The sequence below is a fragment of the Neovison vison genome, chromosome 13 (assembly GCF_020171115.1).
Source record: "Neovison vison isolate M4711 chromosome 13, ASM_NN_V1, whole genome shotgun sequence".
Lineage (NCBI taxonomy): Eukaryota > Metazoa > Chordata > Mammalia > Carnivora > Mustelidae > Neogale > Neogale vison.
In genome coordinates this window covers 31,382,298-31,398,730 of record NC_058103.1, presented here as the reverse complement: position 1 = coordinate 31,398,730, position 16,433 = coordinate 31,382,298, and the positions used below count along the sequence as shown (strand labels likewise).

The 16,433-nt window shown below is 48.3% G+C and overlaps 1 protein-coding gene across 2 annotated transcripts in view; it reads right to left on the bottom strand.

The window, feature by feature from the left end:
* Nucleotides 1–621: 621 nt before the first annotated feature.
* The window catches only part of SLC8A3 (solute carrier family 8 member A3), a 117,586-nt gene continuing 101,774 nt past the window's right edge, over nucleotides 622–16,433 (bottom strand). The window contains exons 3-6 of one of the 2 annotated variants that reach the window (XM_044230973.1): nucleotides 7,713–7,837; nucleotides 7,070–7,169; nucleotides 5,154–5,429; nucleotides 622–2,806 (exon numbers count right to left, since the gene is read on the bottom strand). In XM_044230973.1, the coding sequence (XP_044086908.1) occupies nucleotides 2,430–2,806; nucleotides 5,154–5,429; nucleotides 7,070–7,169; nucleotides 7,713–7,837 (878 nt within the window). In that variant the 3' untranslated portion in view covers nucleotides 622–2,429. The remainder of the gene's footprint in view (nucleotides 2,807–5,153; nucleotides 5,430–7,069; nucleotides 7,170–7,712; nucleotides 7,838–16,433) is intronic. The other variant, XM_044230974.1, reaches the window with a different exon arrangement.

The window sequence follows — 16,433 nt, the reverse complement described above, 5'->3', positions numbered from 1 at the left end:
ACAGGAGCAAGGACTGGGGGGACTAGGTCATCTAGGGGAGGGGAAGAGCAGACGGTTCCCGAGGGCTTTCAGCCTCCTGTTGCCAGCTATGCCTTCTGTCTTGGGTTCCATGAGAGCAGCCCCTTCACCAGGCCTTTGCAGCATTGCCTCCCCTCCCCCCACCTCTTGGAAGAGGTTAATGGGTTTCTGTTTCTTGGAACCAAAAGAGCCCTGGTTAAGAAAGCATTACCTGTGCCTCTGGACCATGAGTTGCTTGAGGTCTTCCGTCTACCACCAGAATTAGCTCAAGGCTGCGACGGTGTTCAAAATCCACTTGTTGCACGAAAGAACGAATGTGCCTACTGATAATAAACACAGGGCCCTGTTTGCGGGGCTGAACTGCTGCCCCACCGTGCCTTTCGGATACAAAAGCCTCCTTCCCTTAATCACCACAGCTCTGCTGCTTCTGTCCCCCAGCATCCCATCGTCCAGCTTTTGACAGGTGACATTTCCCTGACGTATTTTTTTGCTTTAAAAACACTGGGTCTGGAACACTGGCCTCTGAGGGGATGCAGAGGCAGACAGGAGATACAAATAGGAGATGACACCTTCACCTCAACCACATTTGCTCCAGAAGAAAAACCCCAGCTGGCCCCCTGGACCTCTTCCTGAAGAAACATGGAAGGAGCAAGCTGTATTTAGAGAGATATAAGTATAGCTTTTATTTTTTTTTTTTTTAAACCCAACCCAACATTTCCACTGGCAACTGTCAACATAGCTTATGACATGAGCACTGTTTCTTTTTTAGTTGTTTTTTTCTTAAAAAAATGTGTTTAAAATTAAACAGGTGTTTTTTTAATTTCTCTTTTTTTCTCTTAAAAAAATGTATTTATGTCAATGCAGAAAGCCTAAAGATCTGTGGGCAGTTTTGTGATGAGTTCCTGTGTGTGTGTGTGTTTGTGTGTGTGTGTACACGCGCGCGCACACACAAGCATGTGGGTTTTAAAGCCAGGTCCTTTTCAAATTTGTTGGGAAAAGGTCTGTAGGCCACGGCAATCTCTTTTTCTATAAACCCAGGCTCCGTGGGATGATAGCAACTAAAGTTCCTCTTAGTGGGGCAAGAAATAGCCCACAGGCTGGAAAAAGAGCTTCGTGAGGTTTAAAAACAAGCAGGAATGTGGGAGTGATGAGAAATTCCAGTCCCTCTCTTGTGAAAATGCTTTCAAACGTGACCTGAGGGTCCAGGAGAGGTGGAAGGAGCCCCTGGTTTTCTTATCAACCTCTCGGTTGATTAAAAAAAAAAATCTCAAAAAGTACAGTCAGACCTCAGTGTGGCACATTAGAAAGTGAGGGGCTGCTGAGGCTGACATCTGCCTGACGCACTGACGCTTTAAAACACAATCGTTCCCCTTAAAGATCTCACGAGGTGGACAGCTCTTCTGCTCGGCCTCAGATCCGAAGCCAAAGATGACTCAAGAAGCCCTCTATGCCTTTTGCCTCCCCAGCCGTCCTCTGTCATCAGATCCTGTTCCTATTCCTGCCCCCCATCTCGCAAGTGGTGGCTCTTCCCTCACAAGGATGAACACATAGACGCGGCCCCAGGGAGACGGGCAGAGTAAACTGGAAAGGGGAGGGAAGGAACCATGACTTTTTGCTTTAAACTGGATTTTGACAGAAGCATATAAAGGTCTTCCTGCCCCTGCCACAGCCCTGGTTCTTCAGCCCGCCGCATGGGTGTGCAAACACGCTGCCACCCAAACGCCAGCCCTCTCCCACTGAGAAAGAAAGCAGATGTGGGGGGGGGGGTGCAGGGCGCTGCTGGAGCCAAAAGACAGCTGTTACCGGAGGAGAGGGGGAGAGGGTGCCACTGAACGTCCTGCCTCTGCCTGTCCCTCCCCGGGAGCTCCTCCACAGCACCGTTGTTAACCAACTTCAGAAAGAAAAGACAAACGAGCAAACAATGAGCGACACCTGATGGCAAAGTGAGCACAGTAATGGCTACGATGAAAAGAGAACCGGAAAGTGGCCTAGGGTGGGGGGGGAGGGCTGGGCGACAGGACTCCCTTCCACCCCCATCAGCTGGGGGACAGTGTGGGGATGCGACCAACAGGACAGAGTGGAAGCCCTGCCCCAGGGAAGGAGAAGAAGCAAAGGGATGATCGCAGGGCGGTGGAAGGTTTGACCTCTGCTGTGGTCAGGACACGGATGGGAAGATGGGGAGGAGGTGGATTTGTTGCTGTTGTTGGTTTGTATTGAATTAAATACTTTGTAAAGAGGGTGTTTCCTCCACTCGGTTTGACTGGTTAAGACTCTGCCCTTTCAGTCCCACTGCCGGGGGAGCCTAGGTCGGGTGAGGTTCCTGGGGCCTCTGTGGGCTGCTCCCCCCGGGCCAAGTGCCCTTCTCTCAGGAGAAGTCCGAGGCATGTGCAGCGGAGGCCCTGCACCCAGGCTCAGAAGCCCTTGATGTAGCAGTAGGCCTCCAGCGTGGCAAAGAGTATGTACAGGAGCCACAGGCCCACGAAGAGCCATGTCGTGGCCAGCTTGCAGCCACGTGGGCCCCCCAGCTCCCCGCCCAGGTGGGGCCGCCGGCGGTACAGGAGCACGCTGATGCACACGAACGCGAAGATGGTGAAGAGGGTGACCGAGAAGGCCAGCGTGCCGGCCGACACGTAGAACTCCTGTCCCTGCAGGGCCCAGTAGATGGCGGCCACGGACCAGGCCAGGCCGATGCCCAGGAAGACGTTGATGGCGTTGCTGCCCGTGACATTGCCGATGGAGGCATCAGAGTACAGATCCTGGATGGCCGCGGCTTTGCTGGCAAACATGTCTGGAAGAGGGAGAAAGGATGGGAGCTGGAGGGAGCCTGAGACGCGGAGGGCCCCCCACTCCCATCCCGGCCCCACCGTATGTCCAGAAGGCAGCTGGGGCCCCAGACCAAACTCAGGAAGGGGGAGACAGGCTGTGTGGACTTGGACAGGTCACCTCACTTCTCTGGGCTTCAGGTTCCTCATCCGCTGGGGTCTGAAAGATCCCTAAGGGCCCAAGTCCTGATATTTACTGAGTGGGTTTGCTGTTCCCTTTGGATTACACACACACACACACCCCGGTAAGGGGAGCTTGCTATTTCTCCATCTGCCCAGGGAGCCTTGGCCGCCTGGGAAGCTGCTGAGGGTAGATGCTGATTGTAACCATTGTGCACAATATCAGCTCACATAACAGAGTCATGGCCTCTGGCCTTGGCATTGCGTTAGGGGCTAGATTTATGCAGACAGAGACATGCCAGGGAACCATGAGGTACGGGCTCAAGGAAGACAGGACTCTGTCTCTGTAGTTAGTATATGGGGCACGGGGCCCTGCGAGCTGCTTGACTTTAGATGTTGGCCTGGACTGTAGGCATTAGGAGGGCTGTCAGAGACATCTAGCCACCCTTTGATTTCACAGGTAAGGATAATAAGGGTCAAGCAATCTACCCAAGGTTACATGGGCAGTTAACAAGACATTTGGTCCTAACACTCTCATGGGTGGGCCCTTTGCATATGATCATCCCAAAGAATTTCGTGCAAAGCCATGAAATCAGCTGAGTACACCACTGTGTAACCTTTCTCAAGCCCCTGATGCTGCCAGCTGCTCCCTGACCAAGTGCAAGGACTTGGAAGTGTCCCAAGCTTGTCCTGGCTTGCCTCCTTCTTGCCAATTTTCTCGGATCTCCGAGAGAAAATCTCTTGCCTTTTCTTACCTATGACCTTGCTTTTCCCCCTCTGATCCTCTGTAATTTCTTTTCACGTGTGTCCCTTTTCCCACTGTGATAGTTCTGCTCCTTTCCCTCTGCTAGTTCCATCCCTTAAGGCCTGGAGAACGGAGATCACAGGGCATCTCCTCCAAAAAGCCTTCCATGCACCATCCGTCTAATTTCCTACCACCTGATACATTTCCAGGAGAGCCAAGGCTCTTGCATCACTAATGTGCAAATCATCCCGCTGCTCTGTGCTGGGGTTTGGGGACGAGGTTTCCCTGGAGTGTCATGTCAATTCAGTTACCCTCCAGGGGGATTTATTCTCTTAGTCTAGGAAGGGTTTCCCTGGGTCCAGCCAGCAGAGTCCCGTCTGATGGGATTCAACGTAACCCTCTTGGCACTTGACAATCTCTCTTCCTTGCTGTGGCAGCAGGGAGGCTCCCGGCAGGAGGTCAGGTTCAGACGTCCTGGACGCCCAGCTGAACGAAGTCAGGAGCCTGAGCTAACACAGCCCTCTGCTCATTCTCGTTCCAGCCCAGCTTATATAAACCTCTCTTGGAAGCTGTCCACGAACCAGCCCAGCCCCGTCCCTCCGTCTATGCTGACACAGCACCTCTACTCTCTTGTCATTTAACTTAAACAAAGATGATTTCAATAATGGGAGTTGAGTCGTTTCTGCCGCTAGCTGCTGAACTCCACTCAGAGCGGGGAGCGCGCCTGCCCACCTTCCACGACAGCCTAGCACAAGACAGCATCGGGCTCCATGAATATTTGCCTAATGAATGAATAAATTCAGGCTCACTCTTGTTCCTCTCTGGGTGTTTATGCGAAAAGAAAAGAATATGTAATTCATCATACGAAAGGACACGAGCTCACTAAGCTTCCTCTCCTGTCCTGTTAGGGGACGATTTGTACTCACAGGTGTCCTTCTAAGTGAGGGAGCCAAGAATTCTCGTGAAGATTTCCAGGGTGACACCTTCCAGTGGGCTAATCTTTGGTCTCAGCAGCTGCCAGAGACACATGGGAGGAAAACTGTACCTATAGTCTTTGAGTTGTGCTGTTTGTGGCCTTCATATCACGTGGAGGTTGAGGAAGTGGGCTGCTCACACGGGCAGCCGATTTAGCTCCGTGGGCCTCAGTTTCCTCATTTGTCACGTGGGGATAATAATGATCCCGATTATGTAGGGATCTGGTAAGCATTACAGAGAGAAACCATGTCAGCTGGGTGGCATACCCAGAGCCCGACACATCAAAAGGGTCCAAGGAATGTCTGTTCTCACTAGCATTGTTGTCAGGAGTCCCTTTGACTTCCGCACACTGTCGGAGCAGAGGCTCTGTTAGCTCAGATCGGTGGTAGTAAGAAGATCTTGAGGCAAAGCGGAGGGGGTCACTTGGACCCAGGAGTAACCTCTCTGCAAACCCGGGCCCCCCTCACTCTTACCTGGCACAGACGTGCCAAATGCTACAAAGACAACAGCTGTGACTGAGTCCTTGAGGCCGATGGTGCAGCCGAAGTGGGAGGCCAGGTCCCCGATGACGGCGGTGAGCATGCCGATGATGAGAATGGACACGACGAAGCAGGCCCAGCCGTGACAGTACTCCGTGGGGGGCACGCAGGCAAACAGCACCTTCCAGAAGACGGTCAGAAAGTGCATGACATAGTCAAAGCAGGACGGCAGCCTCTCCTCGCCTGACTCATCCTCATCCTCGTCCCCTGCTGCAGACAAGATAAAACAGGCCCCCGGGAAGGGCAGCGAAGTCAGGTCCCCGTTCAGGAAAACTCAGGTCAACCCAACAGGGCAAGCATTATTAGCGGGCAAGGCACTCCCGCTCTCCCCTGAGGGGCCAGGTTGCGGATGCCTGAAAACGTTGGAGAAAGGGGAGCCACGTGGGGGTGGCCCACTGGTCGAGGTGAGTGCAGGGCAGCAGGGAAGGGTGGGAGGGAGAGGACAGGGGAACAGGGAGAGAAGGGAGGAGAGAGGCCAAAGGGTTGGCGTGGGGGGAGATCATAGGAGGGACAAGGTGATGAGGCAGAGAGGAGAGTGGAGGAGGCTTCCTCGGTAGCCTGGGCCAAGAAAAGCAAAATCAGCTCCCTAACTTTCCCGACCACCTGCTGCAGTAAGCTCATGGTTCCAGTTGCCTTCTGTCCCCAGAGGCGCGGCTGTCATTCCAGATCAGGTGGGCATACCAGAGAACCAGCGCCATCCTCCTGATATCCCGTGGGACAGAGCAAGGCTGGGCCTCATTGTCCTCACCAGGAAACAGGGTCCACGTGGCCCGTTCAGCAGTCTGGGAGGAGAGGATGTGCTGAGGCCCGCTGGCCCCTGGTCCGGGGCAGCCTCGGTTAGGGTTAACACGATCGGAGGAAGCGAGGGTTTTAACAAGCAGGAGTTAGGACACCTGAGTTCCGGTTGCAGCTTTGCCAGGAAGAGGATCTGTAAGCTGGGAAAAATCACCTCTTATTTCTAACCCTCAGTTCCCTTGTTTGAGAAAGGAGGGGGTTTGATGATGTGGCCTATATTCTGTTTATTGTCCCCTTAGGGGCAAAGTAAGGTCATCAGAGGGTGTCCTGGGGAGATGTGAGGAGGGCCACGTGAAATGTAGGGGAGCAGCAGCTGAAGACACCCTCTCTTCCTGGCGGTCCTTCTGCTCTGGCTCCTGGGCCTCAGGGATGTGACCCTGTGGGTTGCTATGACAACAAAGCCTCATGAAAGCAGACAAGGCCGGTGGAGCTGGGCAGAACAAGGAGGCTGCCGTGGTGCCAAGAGGCACTGTGGGTGGTGATGGAGACACCTTGTCGGGGGCCCTGGCTGTGCTCTGGGCCACCACTGAGGGAACCTGCCAGTGAATGGCCAAGGAGAGGTCTGGAATCATCCAGGGTGGAGGTTTGCCAGTGTCAATGCAGGGAATTTACAAACTCTGGACCCCCCACATCTCTAATCAGAGTAGTCCTCCAGTTAACAGAAAAGGAGGACCAAAATAATGAGAGGAAGGAATGACGGAAACCAGAATTTAATGAGTTCTATTTGGCACCGGACTCTCTCATTCAGCTTTGCTGAGAAAGGTCAAAATGATTCCCTTTTTGAATGAGGAAATTGAGGTGGAGGGAAGGTAACTTGTCCCAGGTCACACAGCAGAGCCAGGATTTGAAACCAGCAAGTAGCCAGGCTCTCCCAGCTACCCCAAGATTCTTCTCCGAAGTGACCTGGTAAAAGAGGCCAACAGCAAGGACTAGATCTGGGATGCAGAGGCCTTCCCAGAAATTGGTAGCTGTGGATGGGGCTGTGTTCGTTCGCCCTTCTCTGGCGTTGCCTGCTCCTCCCAGCAACACCGGTGCCCATCTCGAGACCCTCTTACCTGCACTGACAGTGATGGCTTCCATGAACTGGTCCCTCCAGGAATGAGTCCCCACAACCATGGCCAGGTTTGTCTTCTTGATCAGTTTGTCCACCGTATTCTATCAGGGAGATAAAAACTCGGAATCATGAAGTTAGAACGCTCAGAACTGTGGAGGAGTCTGATGCTTCAAGGGCATGAAAGATGTCTTGCATTCTGGGCATATCCACATGGGTTCTGGGAGTAATGGCCTTGCATGATATCTTCTGGGTCAGTCTTTCTATTTCTCTTTTCTTTGGTTGTGATGGCAGATATTGGATACTTAGAGCTATACAATAAAGCATAATGGTATTGATGTCAATAGATGTTGCCCCAAAATAGAAAATTTTAGAATTTTTGTTTTTAAAATTCAGTTGAACAATAGAAATAATACATACAGGGGCTTTATAGCCCTTTTATTCCATTTGTTATGTTTCCTCCCAATATTCCTAGGATCCAAATGGCCAGGGCTACTCGTTCCAGGTTACACATGGGGACATTGACACTAAGCAAGTAAGTGATTTGTTCAGTTTCAACGTCATTATTGAGTAGTGAAATCGGAACAAAACTTCTACCTCCCACCGCATTACTCTATTATTCAATTAGATCTCACTTATGGCCTGACCTTGAACTCAAAGGATTCTTCAATGATGACCTCTAGTTTGGGGTGTTCGCCCAGTACTGGTTTTCCCATTTCTGCTATCCTCTTGGCCTCCTCCTCCTCCACAGTCAGCTTTCTGTCTGTCACCTCTGCAACAAAACAAAATCAGACTAGCTTTAGCACATTCTCTACTCCCTAGGGATCTATAGCTCAGAGCATCAGGCATGGGCAGTGAACACAAAGCAAACTCTTCTCAAGAGTAGGGACTTCGGGTACTTTTTAGTGTCTCTTTCTATAACATGTTGAACATGTTATGACCATCAGACCATGAGAGGGTCCCCTGCAGGCCTGGGATAAGAATTCCTATTTCCATTTTATAACTGAGTGTACAACCTGACCCAAAGACCTTCCACGAAATAGCACCTAGTGAAGTTCCCAAGTCATCTGGTGAGATATTGGAGAGTTGGGAACAAAAGCATTTACCAATTTTGAATTGTTGGGCCCGACTGTTCAACTACTTGATATAAAAGTTCTTGGAGGCCAGAACCACATGTCCACAAGGGTACCACATAATCCAAAGGATATATGCTACTGGTTCCCGTTAACATCTGTTTCCAATGACGTTGGGACTGTGCCCTCTGTAGAGGAGAAAGCAGGAATATCTATACTCCATACAAGTGAATGTTGTCCTCACAGTGAGAAACTTGGAAGAGTTCCTGAAAGATTTCCCGATTATCCAATGAAAGGTCCCCAGGATTTCTGTAGGAACCAGATGTATTTCTTCTGGAACAGAAATACTCGTTCAACCAAAACCGAAAAACCTTTACATTTTTTTGAGGCATTCCCTGTGTCCCCCAGCATCTTGACTCATTTACCAGAGGCCCCTTCTCATGTTGAATGGTGCGAAAAATGTTCCACTTCAGCTGGTGAGTCCATTTTAAGACCACTTCACCACGAAGACATGTTTTCTGGATTAGAGTGAAATAGAGATTGAATCTTTTTATTTCCCTTTGATTAGAAAATTGCTCTTGGCAGCCTGTTTCTTTCAGAGATCATTTAAACATCTTTCCTTCCAAGCCCACATTTTTATATGCAATTAATTCTTTTATTGAGTTCCTTAATTGCTTTCATTCCACACAGTGAATCTCCTATGGGAATCCTTTAGTCCTTAGATAATCTCAAGGACAAAGTGGGTCAGAGGCCAAGGAGGTCTTCTTTTCTCTCTCACCTGGGGATTGGTGAAGATAGGGATGGGTGAGACTCGAGCCCTTGAAGTTGCAAGGAAAGGAATTCACTGGAAAGACGATAAGCCAAGAGTGTAAGTTACCAGAGAGGCTGCTTTATAGGAGAATTTTCTTAGTTGTCCTGAATGACGATGGGAAGACAGTATGCACTGGGTTCCTGAGCTGGCTGCTCCACTGAGTGGTTCTGGCCCCAAACACAGAAGGCAATCCCAAAATGTTTGGGAGCTGTCCGTGGTGCTGTCCTCCTGTAGCGTTGGTGACGACTTTCAGAAGGAATTACTTCTTAAGAATCAGTGTCCTAAGTAAGCAGACACCCTTTAGCAGTCTAACTTTATTCAATCCATTGATTTAGAGACTTTTATTAGTTAATTATGAAGGTAAATCTGGGTATACCTAGGGTTCTAGCTATGAAGTCAGTGATCCTAGAAGCCAGGTTGCATGCTACTGTGAGAAAAAGCCTTTAGAGACTTATAGATTCCTTAAAAGCAAGGGTACTTTTTCCCTCTACTTGTAGGTTTTGGCACCATATCACAATGGCTATCCTAGCAGTGACAGAATTATTCTACTTCATTCTACTCCTCCCTCCCCGATGCCCCCATGTCATACTTTACATGTGCCTCAAGAACTCTATACCAATATAATGAGCTCTCCAGTGACATATAAATGTACCTGTCTAACCCCTTGTCTAGCTATCAATCTGGCACTATATCCATCTGGCAGGATATTGATCTACCTACTGACCTGTCCACCCCTGTGGTGACATTCAGTTTTTCCATCTAGCTTTTTGCAAAAATCTCTCTGACAAATACCAATCCTCTATCTTTGGATCTCCCACAGCCCCACAGAGGAACTCCATATATATCAGTTAAGTGATTGATTCACATGCCTTTAAATCAACTCTGATTTAGTGTCTTGGTTTGATAGTAATTCTATTTCTGTAATGATCATTCTTTTACTTTCAAACTACTTTCTTAAGAGAGTGACAAGTCTTCCATCTAAAAGACCATAATGACTGTGATAGCTTGTTTATGTAACTCCTCAGAATCTCAAGTGAAGGTGGGTGGGTAGGATAGGTGATTTTGATATTTGGACTGACTGAATAAACTCTCAGATCACAGGAAAGGGGGAGAGGAGGGAGAGAGAGAGAGAGAGAATATGAATAGGATGAAAGATTGAGCAAATATTGGAAGAACAAAGAGCTTGCCAGGCCAGACAAGAATAGATTGCTCTCAATACTCTACAGGTATCCTCAGAAAGAAATGGGGCGATGTAGCCAGTGCGCTCATTCCGAGGTCCCTGAGCTTGGTGGTGTAGCTCAGAATGAACGTATTTACTCTGTCTTTCACCACCAGATATTGTTAATCATGTTTGCCTATCCACCCAGGAAAATTAAGACAAGAACCTGAGATTTCCAGTGAGTTTTAAGTCTAACCATGGGCTCCTAGATTAAAAGTTTACAGACTGAAAGATCTAGAAAGTGATACCTGCTTTCCTTATTTTAGCTTCTATTGGTATTTTTGCAAATATGTTCAAAGTACAAGAAAGCCTAAATTAAATCACCAGTCTTTGTTGTGTGTCTATGTGTGTGGGAGGTGGTGGGGGTGGGTGGAAGCAAGAGTTGGAACAAAGAAGCCCAAATATCTTCTCAGGCAAGAAGATTACTGGAGAAGGAACTCCCAATGCATGGCATTAATTCCTTGAGGGAATAGTGGAATATATGGGGTCAGAGGTGGTTCTTATCCTGTTGGTATAAAGAGGAAGCAAATGGCCAAGGAAGCAGGAGTCCCTTTTTTTTTTACAGAAAAAAAAAGATTGCCTATGTTTATTGTTGTTATTGTTTAAAGCCTCCAAGGAGGTCAATGTTCTTTATATATTACCCTTCTCAATACCCGGTGAAGCCTATTTGTAATTTTGAATACAAGTGAATTCTGTTAAGATGTTTTGCCTCTCAATTGCTCTTAGATTTTTTTTTATATCTTCAAAGAACTGATGGATTTAAAGTGTGATTTTAACTTATATTGAGACATCTTGCATAGCTCACTCTGCCTGCACTGAGAGTTACAGAATTGCAGATATGCTGGAAATGCTTTCCTATCTGCTCACGAAGTTGGATGTCATTTATGATTTCATTACACCAGTGCAAGCATACTCTCAAAGAAGGTATTCATTCTACAACAGAACCTAGATTCTGTGTGAGAATGTGTCCAAAATAAATTCCCCCAAATTTCTATTTCCAGCCAAATAATTGTCCCCACCACCCATAATATCCTAATTCTTCTTCATGTTCATGGCACATGTGACTTCAAGGGTCAATGACAAATGAACCAAAGTTCCAGCAATTTAGGTCTCAGCTGTAATGAGATTGAAGATCTCCAGGATCAGTAAAATTCCAGATTCTTTAAAAATTGCTTTTCACCTTCTCACAGCAGCTCCTGATTATTTTCCCCTGGTTCCCTCAAGATCGAAGTATTTGTTTTCAAATCCCATCATGATCCCATTAGGAGCTTCATCCCTGACTCTCACCCTCTCTTGCCCCACAACATAAGATGACAGATGAACTAAGACTCTGGAGAAGTCTATGACCCCACTGTCTGTTTGTAATTTCAACTCTCTTCCTGGTCCCAGAGAGGACTGGTTCTGCCTTTACCCACATCTGCTGACAGAAGTGATGCTCAAAGAATTGTCTACTTCCTCACAATTTACTTCAAGTGGGGAAATAAAGCTCTCAGTCCTTAGGAGAACTTGTCAGGTTACCTGGAGCACGCAGTTCCTATTAAATAAATCAAAGGACATGGGTCTTAAACTAAATAATGGAACTGGCGAGAAGCAAGAAAGAGGGGGGCAAGACACCTCTTACCTGGAGACAACAGGAGCGCTGTTCGCAAATGGATACCAGACAAGGGGAAGAAAGAAAAGGAAAGAGCATTAAGGTCCCATCTTCAAAGTATCCCCCGGCTTTGTGGTTGCAGCAGGGTAAGGAAGGCAGTGAGCTTAGTGGGTGAGAGCCTTGCAGCCACATGCAAAGGGCAGCATTTGGAGCATGTGCAGCCACAGCAGCAGCAAGAGGTGTAAGCCACTGGAGGGACTGCTGAGCGCCAGAGCCCTGCCTTTCCCCCACACATTTCCTACAGCTCTGGGCACAAGGGGAAAAGGAATGAGGATGGGGAATCCAGGTGAGTGGAGCAGAGACAGAGTTGGTCATTCGTGATGATCTAAGAAATCAGGTTATCATATCCATTCTGTAAAAAAAAAATGAGGATCTAATTACCATGAAAAGTGTATAGTGTAGCTGGCTTATCAGTGGGGCATATGGCCCTAGGGTTGCAGGGTCCTGAACAGTGGCCTACAAGAGTGGAACAGTGCTCAGTCCTGTGTCTTTCTAGTCCTAACTTTATAACCAGGTTGAACTTAGCTTCCCAGTGCCCATACCACTCCCATGGCCAGAAATAGCTTCCTAGCTACCACACTTAGAGTTAGAACTTGGAGAACTTGGAGTTCCCCTCCTTTGAGGGGGAATTTCTGCAAAATGTAATTTCTGCAAAATGTCTTCTCTGAGTGGTTTATCTTTTTAGAGATACAGCCTGGAGATTAGGGTAATACCATTTGATATTACCTGTGCCAGGCAAAGTCACGGCAACTAGTAGGTGTTTGGTAGAGATATCTTTTCTTTTTTTTTTTTGAGATTATCTTTTCTTGCCACCTAGTTTGGCAATTGTATTTTCTATAGATTCTGTGGTGCTGCGTCTGGCAGGATGGTGTCTTTATTCCAGAAAGGACAGGCTAAATAGGGCCCAGGTATCCTGGACCAGAGAAACTGTTATACAGAAAGTTGTTTGTAGATGGGACTGGGAAGCTGAGTTAGATGTACCTAACACAGGGCATCCCTAGCTCCAAAATTTGTACTTATGCTAAAAAATTCTTGTGACGTCCCACATTTCCCTCTCAATGGTGTCTCAGTGCAGCCCCACACTCCCTGGCTCTTGTCATATAGGAGTCTGGGAACATCCCACTACATACTCGTGGTATGGCTGGTGCTGGGGAAGGAGCGGGGGTGGTGTTTGTGAATTGTTTCTTCTAAAAATCTCTAGGAACGCAGCTCGGGCCAACGATCCATCATTTCAGTCACAACCACTGAAGACACTTGTGGATTGAGAATTTTTATGTATATGAGCAGAGCAAACAGCAGTTGACTTTTTCTGGTTCCTCCCATATGGAATTCCAAGGGGGTAATTGAGTGACTCTCTTTGCTACATTGAGATGGATAGATAGACAGATAGCAAGAGAGCTTGTTCATTCTGCCCCTTTTATGGAGCTGCATGGAAGCAGAGCCCTTCCTGGCCCCCAGGCTCCAGGGAAAACCAGAAACCCAAATACATCAGTGAACCCAGGTAGGCCAGACAAGAGGAAGCTCTTCCAGAAAGGTCCCTCCTGGCCTGGTTTTCACTCAGAAGTCCCTCCCAACCCCAGGATCATCTCTATCACAAGCAGAGGGCTTGCAGTCAGCCGGAATGGTACTATTCTCTGGTTATTGTCTACATGAATTTGAGACTTTCCACTTAGCAGTTACAGATGGGTCAGCGAGACCCAGATAGGCCAATTCTGAGTGACATAACACCTCCAGGGTGTTTTTCCTGCTGCTGTTGATGAGAGAATCTGCAGCTGAACTTTCCCCTGTATTGATCCCCAGGGTCAGGTGAGCATCATTTATCCCTGCTCAGACACCCCAGGGACATACAGGAAATAGCATAGCTCTGTGAGTAATTGGAAGCATCTGGGCAGCTTGTGAGGGGGAGCCCACTGATGTGGTAAGAGGGGGCACAGACAGGCCCCATGACAAGGGGAGAATGATTTCCTTTCCACATGAGGCTCCCAGTGTCCAGGCCCAACAGCCTTGACCATGCTGCTTGACGTTGCCCTCCGATGTCTACTTCTAGATTCCGGCACCTACTCTAAGCCACGGCAACCATGTTTTCCATTCATCCTCCCTTTTCCCTCCTCTAGCTTATCCGGAGCATTTAATCTCACCTCTGAAGTCTGTTTTGTCTGCCAAGAATAGAATCTGCTATTTCAAATGTAGTGCTTTTTTTATTCCTTTGGTAACGCAATTGTCATTTTGACCATGCAAAGTCTATGCTGTTCTGAATGCCTAAGACTCTCCCATGCAGCAGTGGTCATGAAAAGCTTTCTATGGTACAGTTTCTCACTCTGAGAACAGTGGGGAATTCTGAAAATCAGGATGGGTTTTCATGTGATTCCGAGTCTAGACAATCCAGTTGTATGACCTTTCACCTAACAGTCTAATGCCAAAATATGGGAAGATGTGAAGACACTGAAAATAGACAATAGACCAGGAGGTCGGGAAATGCACATATTTCCTATTGGCACCTTCGATCTTGGCATCTTGGTCACTGGGAAGACCTGGAGTGTCCTTGCCTTCTCACCTACTCACTCCCTGGGACTAGGCTCCACTAGGACTCTGCTGACATCTCCTTGGGCAAAGAGTCCAGGGCAAAAAAAGAGGGGTGTCCTCAAATGGGGAGTAGCCAAAGGCATTTGCATTTGGCCAAGTCTCTTGAAGAGTGCAAGGTGTATCTTAGGTCCCTCCCTGTCCTGCTGTTGATCAGGGTTTATTGGGGAGGCAGAAAAGAAGAGGGAGGTCTCTTTACTGGTGGAATAAAATCATGGATAGACTTTCAACCCATTCGTTGTGTCTGGAGCCACTGCCTGCTTTCCAGCTACCCTGAATGATCTCTTGTGCTCCTTTCATTTGCACCTACGTAACAGACTATGGAAATTGATAAATCTAGTTTACAATGGCCTTAGGTGTCTGCTGCATCCAACCAATCATGAGGCGGTGGAGTAGATGCACAGGGGAAGTCGGAATGAGATAGGGCAGGTGTTGAGACAACTTCTGAGAATGTTCTCAGTGGTAGCAACTGGTGGACTGGCAATCTAAAGAATGGAACTAGAGATTTTCTCCCCTCGCTCGCACTCTGGCAGTCAGAATTATGGTGACATCCTATCAGGTGGCAAGGAGAGGATGAGTAATGGAAGATGGAGAGGGCTTTTGCCCCTAGGACACTAGGCATACCCAAACCTAGGAAGACACAGAACTGGTCAGATCTGCAGAGAGTCCCCAGAAGATAGTGAGAACTGATCAATCCTGTTGATAAGGCTTTAGGAGTATAGTTGCTGAATCCCTTAGATCTGTCCTTTAAGGAAAGGCTTTATGCTGCTCTTTGTCATGTGAATATGGAGTTGTTGCAGAATAATCTCCCTTTTTTGACAAACAAGTGGGTCTCACTGTTCCATCCTCCATGAGGCTCCCAGAAGCATCTCTCTTCTGAAAGGGAGTGTGAATGTCCTTCTCTTGGTACCTCCCAAGAGCACCCTTCTCCAATCCCACATACGCTCCTCCAGCACTTTCGAAGTAGTGGTTTCCAATCATTTTTCTTCAAGGGAAGAAATCTTTCCTTATATCTTCCTTGGCTGCAACATAATCAGTCCCTTAGGAATAGAACCCTAGTAGGTATTCCAAGATGCATGTCTTGAGGAAGGGAGGAGATGAGACCACTCCTCTGGTGGGAGATGAGGGTTATCTTGGGATCTGGGTGATAAGCCTATTTGCAGATGCCAAGCCAAGGAAGGCTTCAGTGAACTGTGTTATTTCTCAGGGATCAAAACCCACTACACCATTTAGAGGCCCTTCTCCTATTGGAAAACCCATAAGTCAATACTCTGGGCTCACCCAGTGTTAGTCCTTTTCCAGGGCCCTCTGGTTGGGGAGATTCCCATACCTGGAGTTATTGCCTTCTTTTTGCAGACTCCCAATTTTCTGCTTTAGGGATTGCATGGTCCTAAAGCAGCCTGAATAAAGGTAGAATGAGATGGGCTGGATGTCAAGGGGGAGGGAGAATAGTTCAGGACTCCAGATCATATGACTACTTCCGAAGCCAGCTCTGTCTCAGAGAGGTTTCAGGAGCTATGGCCTCTGACACCTGGCACACCTCTTCATACCATGGTCTCCCCAGCTGTGAAATAGTCAGATAAGACACTTACCTCCATGAAGGGCAGAGGGGCCTATGAACCACTCTGCAAGGGAATAACCCGCCACGCACTCAAGGAAGGTTGGGGAATGCAGCAGGAAACTCTCAAAGCATCGTTGCAGCACGGGCCCCAGCCCCCATCCCAGACTCTTCCCCCATTCCATCCAGGCTCAAGGGTAAAGGGTGGGAGGGCAGGAAGGCAGGAAAGGGCACAGACATGCATGGCATCACATTCCTTTCTATTTCTTCTCCTCCCCACCCACCAAGGAGTTTCCACAGTTACAGCTTCCATGGGTGTGTGGGGCTGTGGGGGAGAGTTCCGGGGACAGTGGTGATCAGATCACTGGAGCACAGGGCGGGAGGAGGTAACGCAGTAGGGTAATGAGAAGTTGAGGCTGCAGCGCTGTCCAGAAGGTGGGAAAGGAGGACTGGGGAATCAGCTAAGGCTAAGAAGG